Source organism: Argentina silus (assembly GCF_951799395.1).
Source record: "Argentina silus genome assembly, chromosome: 7".
Lineage (NCBI taxonomy): Eukaryota > Metazoa > Chordata > Actinopteri > Argentiniformes > Argentinidae > Argentina > Argentina silus.
In genome coordinates, this window is record NC_139661.1 from 18,477,751 (window position 1) to 18,493,657 (window position 15,907).

Here is a 15,907-nt window from a genome sequence, read left to right on the forward strand (position 1 = left end):
CATCATTACCGTACTGTCGGTACAGCGAAAACATGGTACCTTCTTTATACGACCAACAACCTTCACTTAGGCTGGGAACATATAACCCTTTACATGTCATCAACAGTACACCATTTTGCTTCCTGGGCCCAGTATTTCTGAATTTAATCTGGATCAGAATGAGCTGGCTGATTTCCCCTATACTATAATAAAAATATAACCCACATAGCTCTGATCCTGGGTAGAAAAAAATGAATGTGGATCATTCTGATCTATATTTAAAGTTTTGAAATACTGGGGACAAGGAAATCCCACTCTTGAATTTACAGTAGTTCAGGTTGGCCCTGCGCTGAGGCACGGCCCAATACAGTACCTCTAGGATGTTATAGCGCGAGGTGTCACAGAAGTCCCTGACGCCAATCTCTGTGCCCATGTACCAGCCACTGAAGGGACAGCCGGGGAACTCCAGCCCGCCAACCTCCAGCAGCATGTTGGAGACGGCAGGCAGACTGTACCATTTCAGATTCAGGTCCTTGAACCAATCATACCTGCCACCGCATAGAAGGACAAAGGAAAGAATTTACATGAATGGACTTTGAGGGATTGAAATGGAAGTAAAAGGTGGATTGAACCGTGGCTGCCGTCGCTGGTTCAGCTGAAGGTCCTTCCATTGAAACAACTCCAGACTGAAGTACGTCAAGCACTGACGAGGAGCTTCCGCTCATTCAACGCTGGTGTTAGTCGGCCTGCAAGGTCATGGCCAATGGGTGTATAATGAAGCCATGAAGAAATGAACCAAGACACATCACTAAATATAACATAATTCCACATGATTAACTCAGAGGTGCTGTATGTATCGCACTGAGAGCAATTTTCTCACGGTGACACACAGCCAAAGGAGCACAGCCAAAACGAGCATTATCACAGCAAAAACACTTGCGAGGGCTTCAGAAGCTGGGAAAACTGGCCCCACGTCCTTTTATCTGCTTCTACAAAGGAACCGAGTGGCCCCTCAGGGTGGTCTCCACACAGATCTCTGGCTGCAGCAGCTAATAGAGAGACCATCTCCGTCTAATGATGAGACATTATGGGTGGCAGCAGAACAGAACAGAGCCAAACTGGCAGAGGAGCTGAGGCCAACTGATGCAGGGTTTGGGGAGGCGGTGATGCCAGTTTTGGGGAGCTTGGCAGAGAATGCCATGTGCTGGGGGGGGGGGGGGGGGGGGGGGGTGAAGCTTCCTCTGTGCCCAGGACTGATGGCTCTGGGAATTACTATGCATGTGTGGGGGTGTGAGAGAGACAGAGAGAGAGAGAGCGAGAGAGAGAGAGAGAGAGAGAGAGAGAGAGATTGTGTGTGGCTGTGTGTGCACGTAAGTGTGTATGTGTGTGTGTCTGTGTGTGTGCGCGTGTCTGTGCGTGTGTGTGCGTGCGTGCGTGCATGCGTGTGTGTGTGTGTGTCTGTGTGTCTGTGTGTCCCTTTGTCTGTGTTTCTGTGTCTCTGTGTGTCTGTGTGTGTGCACGTGTGCGTGTGTGTGTGTGTGTGTGTGTGTCTGTGTGTCCCTTTGTCTGTGTCTCTGTGTGTCTGTGTGTCTGTGTGTGTGTTGTGCATGTCAGAGAATATGCCCCTGTAAATATGTATATATCTCACTCACTTGGGATGTGTGATGTGGACCTCCAGGATGAGGTCATCAGGGATCTCAAACAGCTCTGGATCGTTCCCATTGGCTTGGAGCAGGAGGGGAAGCACGTCAAAACGACCCCTGGGTGCCTTCCATCCCTGCTGCATGCAGATCTACAGACCAACACCAACATTTTCTATCACATTAAAGTTGTGAACTCTTAAAGTTAAATGTGTAATAACACCTGTTGTACGTGTAATATCACCTGTATAATAACACGTGTGGCCATTGCCAGGGCCAAGGGAGAGCTTGATGGGAAACTACATTACATAATCTGTCGCTCTCTGAGTTTTTGTCTTTACTCTTAAACATTTGATTATTGTTAAGACTCCTAGGATTTTGTAATCTACATAATCTACATAATAACATATGCCATTTATCTGACGCTTTTATCCAAAGCGACTTACATTACAGTGAGTGCATACATTTTTCAGTATATATGGTCCCAGTGGGAATCAAACCCACATCCTTAGCGTTGCTAACACCATGCTCTACCAACTGAGCCACACATGACTCAGTTATAACCAACTATAAATCCCTTTGAATCCCTTTGAAAAACATGTCATCACATGACCATAGCATCATATTACCTCAGTGAATTCCACATTAGCTGGATCTCCCAGGATCTGACCGTCGGGCTGCTTGTAACCTGCGTAGCGAATCAGCTGACTGTTCCACACCCGGAAGTCATGTTTACACTCCGTCCTCTGTGGGTATATGGTGATGGCGGACCTGGAAATGGAGCAGACATGCGGGATCGAGTTCATGTGAGATCATAGTCATGGATTAAGTAACTCTCCTTCTGATGTAGGGAACGGCATAATTACAGATGTACAGATGTACTCTGTTAACCACATGCAGTATCCTAAGTTTTACACATGTTTAATCAGCAAGGTTACGGATAGGCAACACTGTCAGGACCAAAGCTCAGTTACCTTTGGTCCGGCCACTGAAACCTCCCTGGGTTAATGCCATGGCGAGGACAAACGGTTGATTCTACTAATCTGGCTGTACAGTATAAGTCTGAGAGCATCTGGTGTGATCTGGGGCAGTGGGGCTGTCTAGTGTCTCTTGTCCCAATCTCTAAAAGCAATCTCTAAAGCTCTTTTCACAGAAGGGGAAACCCAACAACCCAAAAGAAAGAGGAGGGGACAGACATTGCATCATCTTAGAATGTTCAGATGCTGATGCTCAGCAGAAGTGCTTTTTGTATTTGTTTATATATATATATATACTCTTTAGAAATTACATCATAGTGGTATTCTTTGATGTTGATGGGGGCGATGGCTACAGTACATACTCAGTGGGGTTTGTACTGTCAATGTAAACATGGAGATGAGCGTCCTTGTATATCTCAGGATAAGCACAGTAATGAGTCAGTTATACATCAGTCATTAATCGTATGAGATGAATCAAGCAGAGAGTCAAGCTGTGGTGTGGTGTAATGTGACCTGACTAGGCAGTACCACACAACAGTATTAAGCTGGTGACTGACACCGTGAGGCTGTGAGGAGGGTCTCTACTAGGTCAGAGGAGGGACTGGGAGGCTGGGAGGCTGGGGTGGCTGGGAGGCTGGGAGGCTGGGGTGGCGGGGGTGGCTCGGAGGCTGGGAGGCTGGGCTGGCGGGGGTGGCTCGGAGCCTGGGGTGGCTGGGAGCCTGGGGTGGCTGAGAGGCTGGGTGGCTGGGAGCCTGGGGTGGCTGGGAGCCTGGGTGGCTGGGAGCCTGGGGTGGCTGGGAGCCTGGGGTGGCTGGGAGCCTGGGGTGGCCTGGTGGCTGGGAGCCTGGGGTGGCTGGGTGGCTGGGAGCCTGGGGTGGCTGGGTGGCTGGGAGGCTGGGGTGGCCTGGTGGCTGGGAGCCTGGGGTGGCTGGGTGGCTGGGAGCCTGGGGTGGCTGGGTGGCTGGGAGGCCGGGGTGGCTGGTGTGGCGGGGATGCAGGAAGACAGTGATTGACACACAGACAGGTAATACAGAGAGTGAGCGGGATAGTGAAAGAGAGAGAGAGTGAGGGAGAGAGAGAGAGAGAGAGAGAGAGAGAGAGAGAGAGAAAGAGAGAAAGAGAGAGACACCGGGTCACTTGGGGAGACGGAGAGGGAGAGGGAACGAAACAGTAGAGCGACAGATGGAGAAAAACCGCAACAGGTGGAGAGAGACGGCCAGAGCATCACAAGATGACAGGAGGAAGAGAAAACCACATCAGTGAGAAAAGGGACATGGGACAGAAAGAGAAAGCCAAGCAGTGGAACCTCACCTCAGGTTGCCCTTGTTGGTGGCATACTTGATGTGATTACAGATGTAATTGTACATTCCATGAGCTGTTGTGCAGTCTCTGGCATCAAATACCTATTCAAAAACAAACATGTACATACTGATTAAGACACTGACTAATTAGGACTTCAGTGAAAGTGTGAGGTGAACGATCAGCAGGATTTGGAAGATAATTATGAAAAGAGTGTGATTAAGCTTGGTGGTGAAAGGGGTACAGTACCGTAAACACATCGAATGGAATGTGAGAGAGAGTTCACTTTCAAGTATTTGAAAGTATTTGACTAAAAAGGGCTGTGTGTCCCGGAGGAGCAGCTCCTGACCTGTAGCTTGGACCACTGGATCCTGCCTACGCAGCGGGAAGCGTTCCTCCAGGCATGCTTGGCCCCGTAGATCAGCTCTGTGTCCTTCAGCTGGTACGTCCCTGAGGCCTCGATCTCCTTAGTCACCTCCTCCAGCCTGTCCACATGGGCCTTGGAGCCGAACCTGTGTGCGCGCGCACACACACACACACACACACACACACACACACACACACACACACACACACACACACACACAGAGACAAAGATAGGGAAGGCAAGGACACGTAAGAGGGCGCACATGCTGTCCATCCAGCAAATGTGTAGATTGATTTCTTCCTCCACCAGCCTCCACTGCTGTATATCGATTATGTATGTGTGTTTGGGAGCATGCTTGCCTTTTGATGGAGGTGTAATACTGGTCAATGAAGTCAGTGGCCAGGGGCAGCAGCTCCTCCTTGCTCCTCACTTCATCCGGCTTGCGGCTCTGCTGGTTGGGAGTCATGATGGAGCCAAAACACACACGCTCTGTACAGATGGGCACCTGGAGGGACAATGGCAAATGATGACTCAAGGCTTTTCATTCCTCCTGCATTGACAATGCATTGACAATCGCCTCCATCTGATCCGGATCACGCAGCCCGTCCTTTGTTCAGAAAGGCATACCAGCCCATTTAGGCGCTCTCTCCTCTGAGCTTTCTATGTTTTTGTTAAGTGGTGCAATTTTCCACCTCCCACTTCTTATTCTGTCCAAACCAATGTTCAGTTTTGCTTGAGAGTGCTTGACCTTCATGCACAAAAGGAGCCTGAGAATATGTCATTATTTTACATTGTGTTTTTAAACAGGAATGGCCAGAATTAGTACTAATTCAAGCAAAAGTCATTCAGTCCGTGGGTGGTAGCCTTCAATGGAACGCAGAGAGAGCAGAGAGAAGGAAAAGAAGAGAGGGGGAAGAGAGAGAAAGACAGACAGTTGAAAAGGGAAATTGGTCATCGCCCCAGGCATCCTTGTATGGTCAGTGTAATATGATTAGATTTGAAGTATGCTGTCACTTTGGGTAGCTGTTGATGCATTCGCAGGATCAGTGAGTGAGTGAGTGAGAGAGAGAGAGAGAGAGAGAGAGAGAGAGAGAGAGAGAGAGAGAGAGAGAGAGAGACGGTTGTGCAAGCATGTATGAAAGCTGATATTCAACAATAACTCAGCACTGCTAAAAATGGGTCTGTCTAGTCATACTGAACCACCCACTGACTGTCCATTCACTCAGGCCTTGACACAAGCCCCTGCCAGACCTATTCCTCTCCTCATCCCCATCGCCATCCCCATCCCTATCACCATCGCCATCGCCATCGCCATCGCCATCGCCATCGTCATCGCCATCACCATCGCCATCCCCATCCCCATCCCCATCACCATCCCTATCCCCAACCCTATCCCTAAACCTATCCCCATCCCCATCCCTATCCCTATCCCTATCCCTATCCCTATCCCTATCCCTATCCCTATCCCCATCCCTATCCCTATCCCTATCCCTATCCCTATCCTCATCCTCATCCTCATCCTCATCCTCATCCCTATCCCTATCCCCATCCCTATCCTCATCTCCATCCCCAACCCCAACCCCAACCCTATCCCCATCCTCAACCCCATCCTCAACCCCATCCCCATCCATCTAATCATCTACCACCAACCAAACCAGTGTTCAGATGTGTGAAAGAGAGAGAGAGAGAGACAGAAGAGAGAAGGGTGATGAACAGTGTGTTAAAAATAAAACAAAGGAATCACTCTCGCTTCAGAACATCCGCTCGCCATAAGGCTCTGGGCATTCATGCCAGCCAGCTGTCCTTTTTAGACAAGCAGGAGACAGATCATCTTCAAACAGCAAACGTCTGTGATATATTATAAATCTGAAGATGCTGCTATTACAGGCCATTGATTGGGATGCGTGGCCGATAAGTCAAAGAAGTAATTAGACTCGTGTTAAAACGCTAAGCTGACGGCTGCGGTGCTGTTGGAGATGAAGGCCTGAATAGTTAGGCCTCTGCTTGCTTCTGGGGAGTTTAGGCTTGTGTTACTGTTCAGTGCTTTGTGACAAATGTGTGTTTGAAAAGCAATATGATTTTATGGAGAGATAGATGGATATATGAATGGTTAGATGAATAGCTGGATGGATGGATAGATGGAAGGATAGATGGATCGATAGATGGATGGATAGATGATGGATAGATGGATGGATACTTGGATAGTTGGATAGATGGAAGGATAGATGGATCGATAGGTGGATCGATAGATGGATGGATAGATGATGGATAGATGGATGGATACTTGGATAGTTTGATAGATGGATGGATAGATGGATAGACGGATAGATAGATGGATGGATAGACGGATAGATAGATGGATGGATAGATGGATAGATGGATAGATGGATAGATATTCTGTGGATGAGAGCCCATACAGTACCGTACCGCACTGGAGCTGTGGTGCAGAGTGTCGTTGTACATGGTGCCGCTCTCCCAGTTCTTGACCTTCATGAAGCGCGGACATTTGGTGGGGCTGCCATTCTGGAGGCTCTTGTTTGGGGATATTTTCCCCTGGGCTGGAGCCTGAGGAGGACAGACAGACATTTAAAAGAGTTGAGTGATTTCTGCTTGTAAACCCAACAAACGCTTTACAGGGATTGCCATCAAGACCCCTTCTGGGTGCGGGCTTTCATTCTAGCTGTTCAGTTTGATGAGAGCATATTGAAGTAATATTATGAAGGCAAACAAAACAAAATGAAAAAACCCTTCCTCTACAGAACTAAGGGGGACTGACTTTGAATACAACTGTGGAACACTGATCTAAGGACTTCAGGCTGAGAGAGAGAGGGAGGTAGAGAGAGAGAAAGAGGAGTCATTATTGGAGCTCAATGGGAAGCATAATCAAAATACATAATACATTCTTCTCAGCCTCTCATCACAACTCAACAACAAATAGACCCCCCCCCTCCTCCTCCTCCTCCTCCCCCTCAAAGGTAATCAACATCATTAAACAGTGAGATGATTGTCACTTTGCTGGGCTTGTCTATGTTGCGGTTATTGACTGATGAATGCTTGCAATTGAAACCCCTGAGCGTATTGTTCTTGATGGTACTCGCTTAAGGACTGCTTCCCTATGAACCCATCTATCAAAAAGGAATCAATCCCACACCCTACAATAGCCCCTATCATCTCTCAAGAGATGTTATTGCCAGCCGCACGGCAAAGGCGTCCCAAACAAAGGTGTAATTGTAGCGCTCACTGAGGAGATGAATGCAAAGTGCAAATGTCAATCGAGGTTCATTGATGTTCATCTCTGTCTTGGCAGAGGATGGAGGGGTGAAACCGCTTGGAATCGATTTGGATTTCGAAACACACAGCCAGGGTGCGTTGTGCACGTGTCACGATCACACAGCAGGATGGATACAAATGTTTCCCGTTAAACGTTTATGTTTAACCATTATCATCATAGTCCCCACAGAAAGCCCTATTATGCCGTACACATACAGATAGGTTATTACCTTCAGACCTACAGTACGGCCAAAGGAAGCAAGGTGATACCATGTAAAAGTCGAAGTGAGATGGAGAGAGGGGGACAAAGAAAGGTAGGGAGTTAGAGTTTGAGCCATGGATAGAGTAGAAAGAGTAGAAAGAAAGAGTGGGAGAGAGAGAGAGTGTGTGTGTGTGTGAGAGAGAGAGAGAGAGAGAGAAAGGGAGAGAGAGAAACGGTTGTGTGAGGACGTAGTGGAGTGAGGAGTAATAACATTTTGACAGAGTTTGACAGACTGGTCTAGTGCTCAGAGCTTCTCTATGATGCTATGCAGGCAGGTTTCTGGCATGGTGGCGCTTTCCATGCTTTCCTGTGAAGCGTCGAAGAGGATGCTTCACCCTGTGGCTCAGTTGGTATAGCATGGCACGAACAATGCTTAGGTTGTGGGTTTGATTCCTGCTGGGACCATATATACTGAAAAATGTATGCGTCTCACTGCAAAACGGCATGCGTTACGGCATTGCTAACGATGTCTCCAGAAATCCGGTGGCATTGACAGAACATTATCGCACCTCTCCGGTGCGACAGGCTTCTAACATTAAATTATGCATCGGCAGCATCCAAGCTCAAGGCACAGGACAGACTCCCGCAATGTGAGAAATCAGATTTCAAGCCCATCGTCATGTCAAAAGTCTGCGTAATGAAATAAAAATGACTGTTTCAACCCCAGCTCATCTAGCATGACTCGCATGGCCTTCAGCTGATGGCGGCACAGAGATGAGATGTACTGTGTTGCTTAATTCTCTTGGTGACACAATTTCCCCTGTCGTTCCCGTTCCACGTGGGACCTGCCGCACCATCACTTTGTTATGTAAATATGAAATTGGGGCTAGGAGCATTCACATACAGTTGGGCAAATATTGTGCTACAACAGTCAATTATTGCTCTCTTACAGACTCTCTTACGAGCTCAACCATGAAGCTCTAACACATGACGAAACACCTCTACACTGGGAAGCAGAGGCACTCTCTTCAATGAGTCAGCACATGCGCGCGCACACACACACACACACACACACACACGCACACACACGCACCCCCCCCCCGCCCGCCCCACACACACACACACATACAGCTCTGTGTTTAACTACGGTGGCGCCAGTGTGACTGGCTGAGCCTCACTCACACACGCACACACACACACACACACACACACACACACACACACACACACACGCACGCACACACACACACACACACCCACCTCTGCAAGCCTAAAAGGCTAAATCATTTGGAGAGGACCACATTAGAGGGAAAGATGGATCAACTCCCCCTGGGACCACAGCTGCACGCATTCATTAGGCCTCTTGGATCGTTTCGCCCCATCCGGCCTCATTCACGGGGGGCTCCAGCCACGTCACAAGTGGGTGGATGAAAAACGTGTGTGGATTACGACACTACCCTGGCCCTGGCTCTCCAGTCACAACCAGGCCCTCCACATGTGACATGTAAGCTAGACTTGAATGCTCTGAAAGCTCGCTGCCAGAAGCATCAAGTGCCCAGGTGATGAGATCCTGAGACAGGGGGATTTACCATGTACTTATGGTGCGCATGGATGTGCACACCCAGTCACATGGAGAAAGAGAATGGATGGATGATAGGGGTAAAGAAGCATATGGGCAAAGACAGCCATGGACGTACATATATTACAGATGCACTCATAGAGATTGACTCATAAATACATGGATTCAAAAGCAGGCATACACATCTCATACATAGAGAAATAGAAGCGTGCGCGCACACACACACACACACACACACACACACACACACACGCAAGAACACACGCTCACGCACGCACACTCACGCATGCAAACACACACACACGCAAACACACACACACACACACACACACACACACACATACACACACACACACACACACACACACACACACACACACACACACACACACACACACACATAGTTGAAGTGTTCTTACCTTGTCTGTCTCAGAGTAGGGGTTGTTGAGCACCGTAGGCATGTCGTCCTTCCTCCACAGGTCATCAAACTCTCTGTCGTTATCAGACACCAGCTGGGGGGACATGCCGTTTCCCACGCCAAGGTCCCTGAAAGTCACACACAGTTCCCTTTAAGGTGCACTGTTCAAAAACAATGAAACAAAACCCCAAAAATGGTGTTTCATGTGCAAGATGGCTGACACGATGTAGACATGAAGCATGGGCATTTTAAGAGCGGTCATTTTAATACCACAATGGTCTAGGAACCATGTTTCTTCACTCTAAAGCTTTGATCACACTGCAGGCCTTAATGCTCAAATCTGTTTTGTTTATCAGATCCGTGTTGGAATACTGACTCCTCAAACAACATTTACAAGTGACAACATCGCATCTGTGTGCGTTCAGACAGTGTAGTCTTAAGCTGACATGGCTATGCTAGTTGTCATAGTAACGACGGGACCCTGATTTGTATAGCGCTTTTACAAATGTCACAAAGTGCTTCACAACAAAATAATACTAAACAATATATATATTACAATCACAATAAATGCAATACAAACAATATCATCTAACACCAAATCATAGGCCCCCAGGAGTGAGCCAAGGAAAAAACTCCCCAAAGGGGAGAAAAATATAGGGCACAGTGGCAAGGAAAAACTCCCTCAGAGGAAGAAACCTTGCGAGGAACCAGACTCCAGGGGGACCCATCCTACTCTGAAATCAGATTTCGCTGAAGAGTAAACCAATGTGGAATGTGGAATGTGGAATGTGGTGCAAGAGTTCCTGCCATGGAAGTTCGCAGATGCGTGCTCTGTTTCTCTTTATGAGAGTTATAGCTAGTGACAGAAAGCAACACACTTCTTCAGTACTCTACAAACTCTTGTCCTTCATGCTTCTTTGTTGTTTGTGTTGCAAAGTGATGATGTCAGACAACACTGTGTCACATAGGGAGTGGAGAAAAAAACACATCAGGGCAAATGAATGGGATTGACCAGGACCAGGAATTATACCTGAAATCAAACAGCCTGTGAATGTGGTTTGAAAAGTGGTTTGAAATATCACCCTCACTACCCCTCTGTACAGTTCCTCTACAGTTAATAATTAAAAAATATTAGCATAGATTTTTGCTTACGATGACTGATGTATAGATGATTCACTTACTTTAGACAAATATACTGAAATTAAAATGTTGTAAGTCGCTTTGGGTAAAAGCATATGCCAAATGTTAAAAATGTAAACGTAAACGTAACGACATCTGCTATAACCCAGAGCGCCACATCCCAGCTCACAGTGCTCTGTTGACACCGGTGTGTCATCATACACAGTATCCATCTTGCATCATGAGCAGTCAATTGTATTTTATTTTTTTCCAACAGGAAAACAATTATTTGTGAATTTTTCCCGGCACAATACAGTTCATCGTTTTCTTCTGTCATGAGTAGTAGTAGTAGTAGTAGTAGTAGTAGAGTAGACAACTTTATTATCCTCCGTGAGAAAATATGTTTGCATTTGCGTCACTTACAAACAAACACAACACACATATACAACACATATACATGTCCGCACGTAAAACATAAAAACCATTAGTGCACTAAAGGACATGGACTCTAACTCCATGGGATCCACTGGTACCCCTCTATACTGAGGACCTGGGTTCGAGTCCCATGTTTTACAATTGAATGTCTGACCTCCAGTTGACCTCCAGCCCTTCACATTACGATGACACATCCTGTTCTTAAGTCCGAATGTTGGTGTTGAAAGAGTGTGACAAAAGAGTACAACATCCAAACCTTGTTTTCGTGTTTGGATGCCGTACCCTCGCTACGCCAACATTCTGATTTAAGAATCATTTTGGGTGCTTCGGTGTGCTATAATGGTTCTGGGGAAAAGGGTGTGTGTGTGTGTGTGTGTGTGTGTGTGTGTGTGTGTGTGTGTGTGTGTGTGTGTGTGTGTGTGTGTGTGTGTGTGTGTGTGTGTGTGTGTGTGTGTGTGTGTGAAAGCATAAAATCTGGTCTTAAATCTACAGTAGCATTACCCATTTAGCTAAGATTAGTCCAAAACAGTAGAGGGGATGCCCTTGAACTTTCTAATTTCTCATAAAACAGAAACCTTGGGAGCCTGCCAAATTGGCAATACATCAGGGAACTTGATTATAATGATTAATTTACTACAAATGCAGTAACAGTTAGTCACAGTAGCGACAGGCACCAGGAAACCCAATGCCATTGAAAACAGCCATGATTTGATGTAAACAGTAAACTCCAGGCTATGGCTGTGCTATGGGTAGAATACGGGGAGGGGGGCTCATTCAACTATGTGTTGTTGAAACCACATGAGACGTGAATAAACACGGCAAATTCATCAGCGTGTGATTTGAGGTTTGCGTTCTTTCACTCGCAAAACACCCACACACATATCGCCTCTCTCTCTCTCTCTCATGAACGCGTGTCCAAGCTAATTGTAAATATTCGCAGACGCCCAACTGTCTCTCTCTCTCTCTCTCTCTCTCTCTCTCTCTCTCTCTCGTTGTCCTTCTCTCTCCCTCTTACACACTGCATCTCTTTAATGCCTCAATTAATTGATAAACCATATTCATCATTTCGATTCTGAAGATGGACTCAGAAACGCAGAAATGGCTGGAGCAATTACACATGTATCCTCTGTCATCAATTCTGACTCAGTTACAGTGCATTTCCTATCATACCAATAACGACTCTGCCATGAAACAGCTATCTGTTATAATGTGCTGCTGTTCTATTTCTGTTGAATAGCCATCAATGTATCATTTGAGAGATGATACTGCACAAATGTACCCAGAGATAATAGCCGAGTGGCAGAAAGAGTCAATACTTACATTTCATTTACCATTTACCATTTACCATTTTTAAAACATATTCCTCCACCTCTATTGGGTGCTCTTTAGAAAGCCTTTCTATGTCTGAAAGTCATAACCCTCACAGAAAAATTAGGTTAGCTGCCTCCTTTCCTGCCTTTCTGTCTAGTAGTCCCAAATAGGATGCATTTACTTGTCCATTTGTACAAAACTGCATAAAGCATGCTAATCAACAGGATTATCTATATCTCAATAGCATTTCACTAAGCTTGCTTTGAGGTAGACTTAAAGTGCATGGTACATACACTCACTGAACACTTTATTAGGAACACTATACTAATACTGGGTAGGGCCCCCCTTTGCTCTCAAAACAGCCTCAATTCTTCGTGGCATTGACTCCACAAGATGTTGAAAACATTCCTTTGAGATTCTGGTCCATGATGACATGATTGCATCACGCAATTCCTGCAGATTTTTTAGGTGCACTTTCAAGCTGTGAATCTCTATTGGATTCAGATCGGGTGACTGGGAAGGCCACTGAAGAACACTGAACTCATTGTCATGTTCATGAAACCAGTTTGAGACGACCTTTGCTTTCTTTGTGACATGGTGCATTATCATGCTGGAAGTAGCCATTAGAAAATGGATAAATTGTGGCTATGAAAGGATGCACATGATCAGCAACAATACTCAAATAGGCTGTGGCATTCAAGCGATGATTGATCGGTATTAACGGGCCCAAAGTGTGCCAAGAAAACATTCCCCACACCATTACACCACCTCCACCAGCTTGGACTGTTGACACAAGGCAGGTTGGGTCCATGGATTCATGCTGTTGGCGCCAAATTCTGACCCCTACCATCTGTGTGCCTCAGCAGAAATCGAGATTCATCAGACCAGGCTAAGTTTTTCCAATCTTCAACCGTCCAGTTTTGGTGAGCCTGTTCCAACTGCAGCCTCAGCTTTTTGTTCTTGGCTGACAGAAGTGGATCCCGGCCTTCTGCTGTTGTAGCCCATCCGCCTCAAGGTTCGACACGTTGTGCATTCTGAGATGCTTTTCTGCCCACCACAATTGTACAGAGTAGTTATCTGAGTTACCGTAGCCTTTCTGTCAGCTCAAACCAGTCTGGCCAATCTCCGTTGATCTCTTTCATCAACAAGCCGTTTCCGTCCGCAGAACTGCCGCTCACTGAATGTTTTTTCTTTATTGTACCATTCTGAGTAAACTCTACAGGCTGTTGTGCGTGGAAATCCCAGGAGATCAGCAGTTTTAGAAATACTCAATCCAGCCCGTCTGGCACCAACAATCATGCCACGGTCAAAATCACACAGAGATCAAATTTTTTCCCCAGTGTGATGGTTGATGTGAACATTACCTGAAGCTGATGATCATCTGCACAACTGGCTGATCAGATAATTGCATGCCAGAGAAGGTGTACAGGTGTTCCTAATAAAGCGCTCAGTGAGTGTACTGTATGTTTCCCTAGAATGCAATGATTCACTCAAGGGGATGAGAGCGAGCGAAGCATGCATAGCAAATAACATCAAGGAGGACTATTGATTTTGAGATACCGGTATTGTAGTCTCCCAGTTGGATTTCTGCCTATGCATATGATGTGCAGTGGGTATAGAACAGCCAACAGCATCGACAATACGCTCAACAGTCTCTAGAGTGGGGTTGTTTTGATATCGACGTTCACTAGATGCAGCAATAGTCTTACAGACGGAACAACGACAACATGTTTATAATATATACAGCAACCTGAGACCATTATGATCTATTCGCATGGTTATTTAGTGGCATGTCAATCATATATGCTGTATATGGCTGTCTGTTCAGGTGTGTATGTACTGTATGTCTGTGGTCAGGTTGTGGTCAGTTACCTGCCCACTTGGACCTCTGCGTCCTTCCTGTCCACAGTCCGCTGTCCCTCTCCGTTGATTTCCCTCTTGCTGTTCTTGATCAGCCGCAGCACGGGCTCGATCTCCTTCAACAGGTCGTTGTTCTCCTCCACGCCGTTGAGCAGCAGAGCTGAGCGCCCCCCATCCCTCAGCAAGGGGTCCTGGGCTGCGATCAGGGCCTGCACCCCTCCTCTCTGGAGCAGTGCCTCCCGACGAGAGGGCGTGACAACGGGGGACGACAGGTTCTCGATGGCCCTCAGCTGGGGCTCCTTGTTGCCCTGCTGCTGCCCAGGGCTGAGGGGGCTAAGGGGGCAGCAGCGCTCGTAGGACTTGGAGGCAGGGAAGGCGGGGCGGGTGACCCTAACGGTCCTCTGACGCCCATCCCCAGACAGGGTAGTCTCTAGGTGGGTGGTGAAGCCCTCAGGGCCTCGGAGGATGAGCACGGCGTGGCTCTCCGGGGAGACGTTCTTCAGGGTCTCCAGCGCCCGCTCGTAGGAGAGGTCCACCAGGGGCTTGTTGTTGACGGCCAGGACAATGTCGCCCACCTGGACCAGGCCACACTCCTCGGCCGCCCCGCCGCGGATCAGGTCAGACACGATAACGGGGGGCTTGCAGACCCTCTGTTTGACCAGGAAGCCCAGGCCACCCACCTTCCTCTTGAAGAGGCGGACTGAGATGATGTTGGGTTGTAGTTGGCACACGGTGGGCTCTGACTCCTGCATGGTGCCTGTGTGTGCTGGAGGTATGTGTGTGTTGGGGGGAGTGTGTGTGTGTGTGTATGTGTGTGTGTGTGTGTGTGTGTGTGTGTGTGTGTGTGTGTGTGTGTGTGTGTGTGTGTGTGTGTGTGTGTGTGTGTGTGTGTATGCGTCCAGGGATCTGAGGAGAGAGGGAGGGATGGTAAACAACTTATATTAGAGCAGAGAAAATGTACTTGACTGTGTAATCTGTTTACAAGGCAGTTTTGATGTTCTACGATTTGTCATGTTTCAGTGCTTTTAGAAGTAGCAATTTCACACAGCAGAAAATTACTCCTGGATTTATTTTCCAACCATTACAGGCTAATTGGAATATTGTCACTTGCACAAAACTACACAATATATTGTATATATATATATATTGAACATTCGGATACAATTTAACATCCCTATGCTCCTGGATATTTAGTTAATTGACAAAGGTCTATCTAACACAAACTTCTGATCTAAATATCTTTCATATGGGTATATTGAAACCAATGGTGCCAATGGTATTTATTCCTCAGAAAATGCTTATCATGATGATTATTATTGATACAGCACCAGGTGCACAGGGTCGGGCTGTGTCGAACACACAACTTTAGATGCAAAATGCATCCTTAAAACAACGATATTCAAACTGACCCGATGCTTTTTTTCTGTATGACTCTGACGAGATAGGCCTAT

General features: G+C 47.0%; 1 protein-coding gene across 1 annotated transcript in view; it reads right to left on the minus strand.

The window, feature by feature from the left end:
• nos1 (nitric oxide synthase 1 (neuronal)) overlaps positions 1 to 15,208 on the minus strand; it is a gene marked incomplete at both ends in the record, with an annotated part of 28,092 nt that extends 12,884 nt beyond the window's left edge. The window contains 9 exons of the mRNA XM_083674051.1: positions 353 to 527; positions 1,632 to 1,771; positions 2,249 to 2,390; positions 3,908 to 3,999; positions 4,245 to 4,407; positions 4,622 to 4,767; positions 6,690 to 6,827; positions 9,733 to 9,859; positions 14,469 to 15,208. Of these exons, the coding sequence (XP_083530177.1) occupies positions 353 to 527; positions 1,632 to 1,771; positions 2,249 to 2,390; positions 3,908 to 3,999; positions 4,245 to 4,407; positions 4,622 to 4,767; positions 6,690 to 6,827; positions 9,733 to 9,859; positions 14,469 to 15,208 (1,863 nt within the window). The remainder of the gene's footprint in view (positions 1 to 352; positions 528 to 1,631; positions 1,772 to 2,248; positions 2,391 to 3,907; positions 4,000 to 4,244; positions 4,408 to 4,621; positions 4,768 to 6,689; positions 6,828 to 9,732; positions 9,860 to 14,468) is intronic.
• Between the last annotated feature and the right edge of the window lie 699 nt (positions 15,209 to 15,907).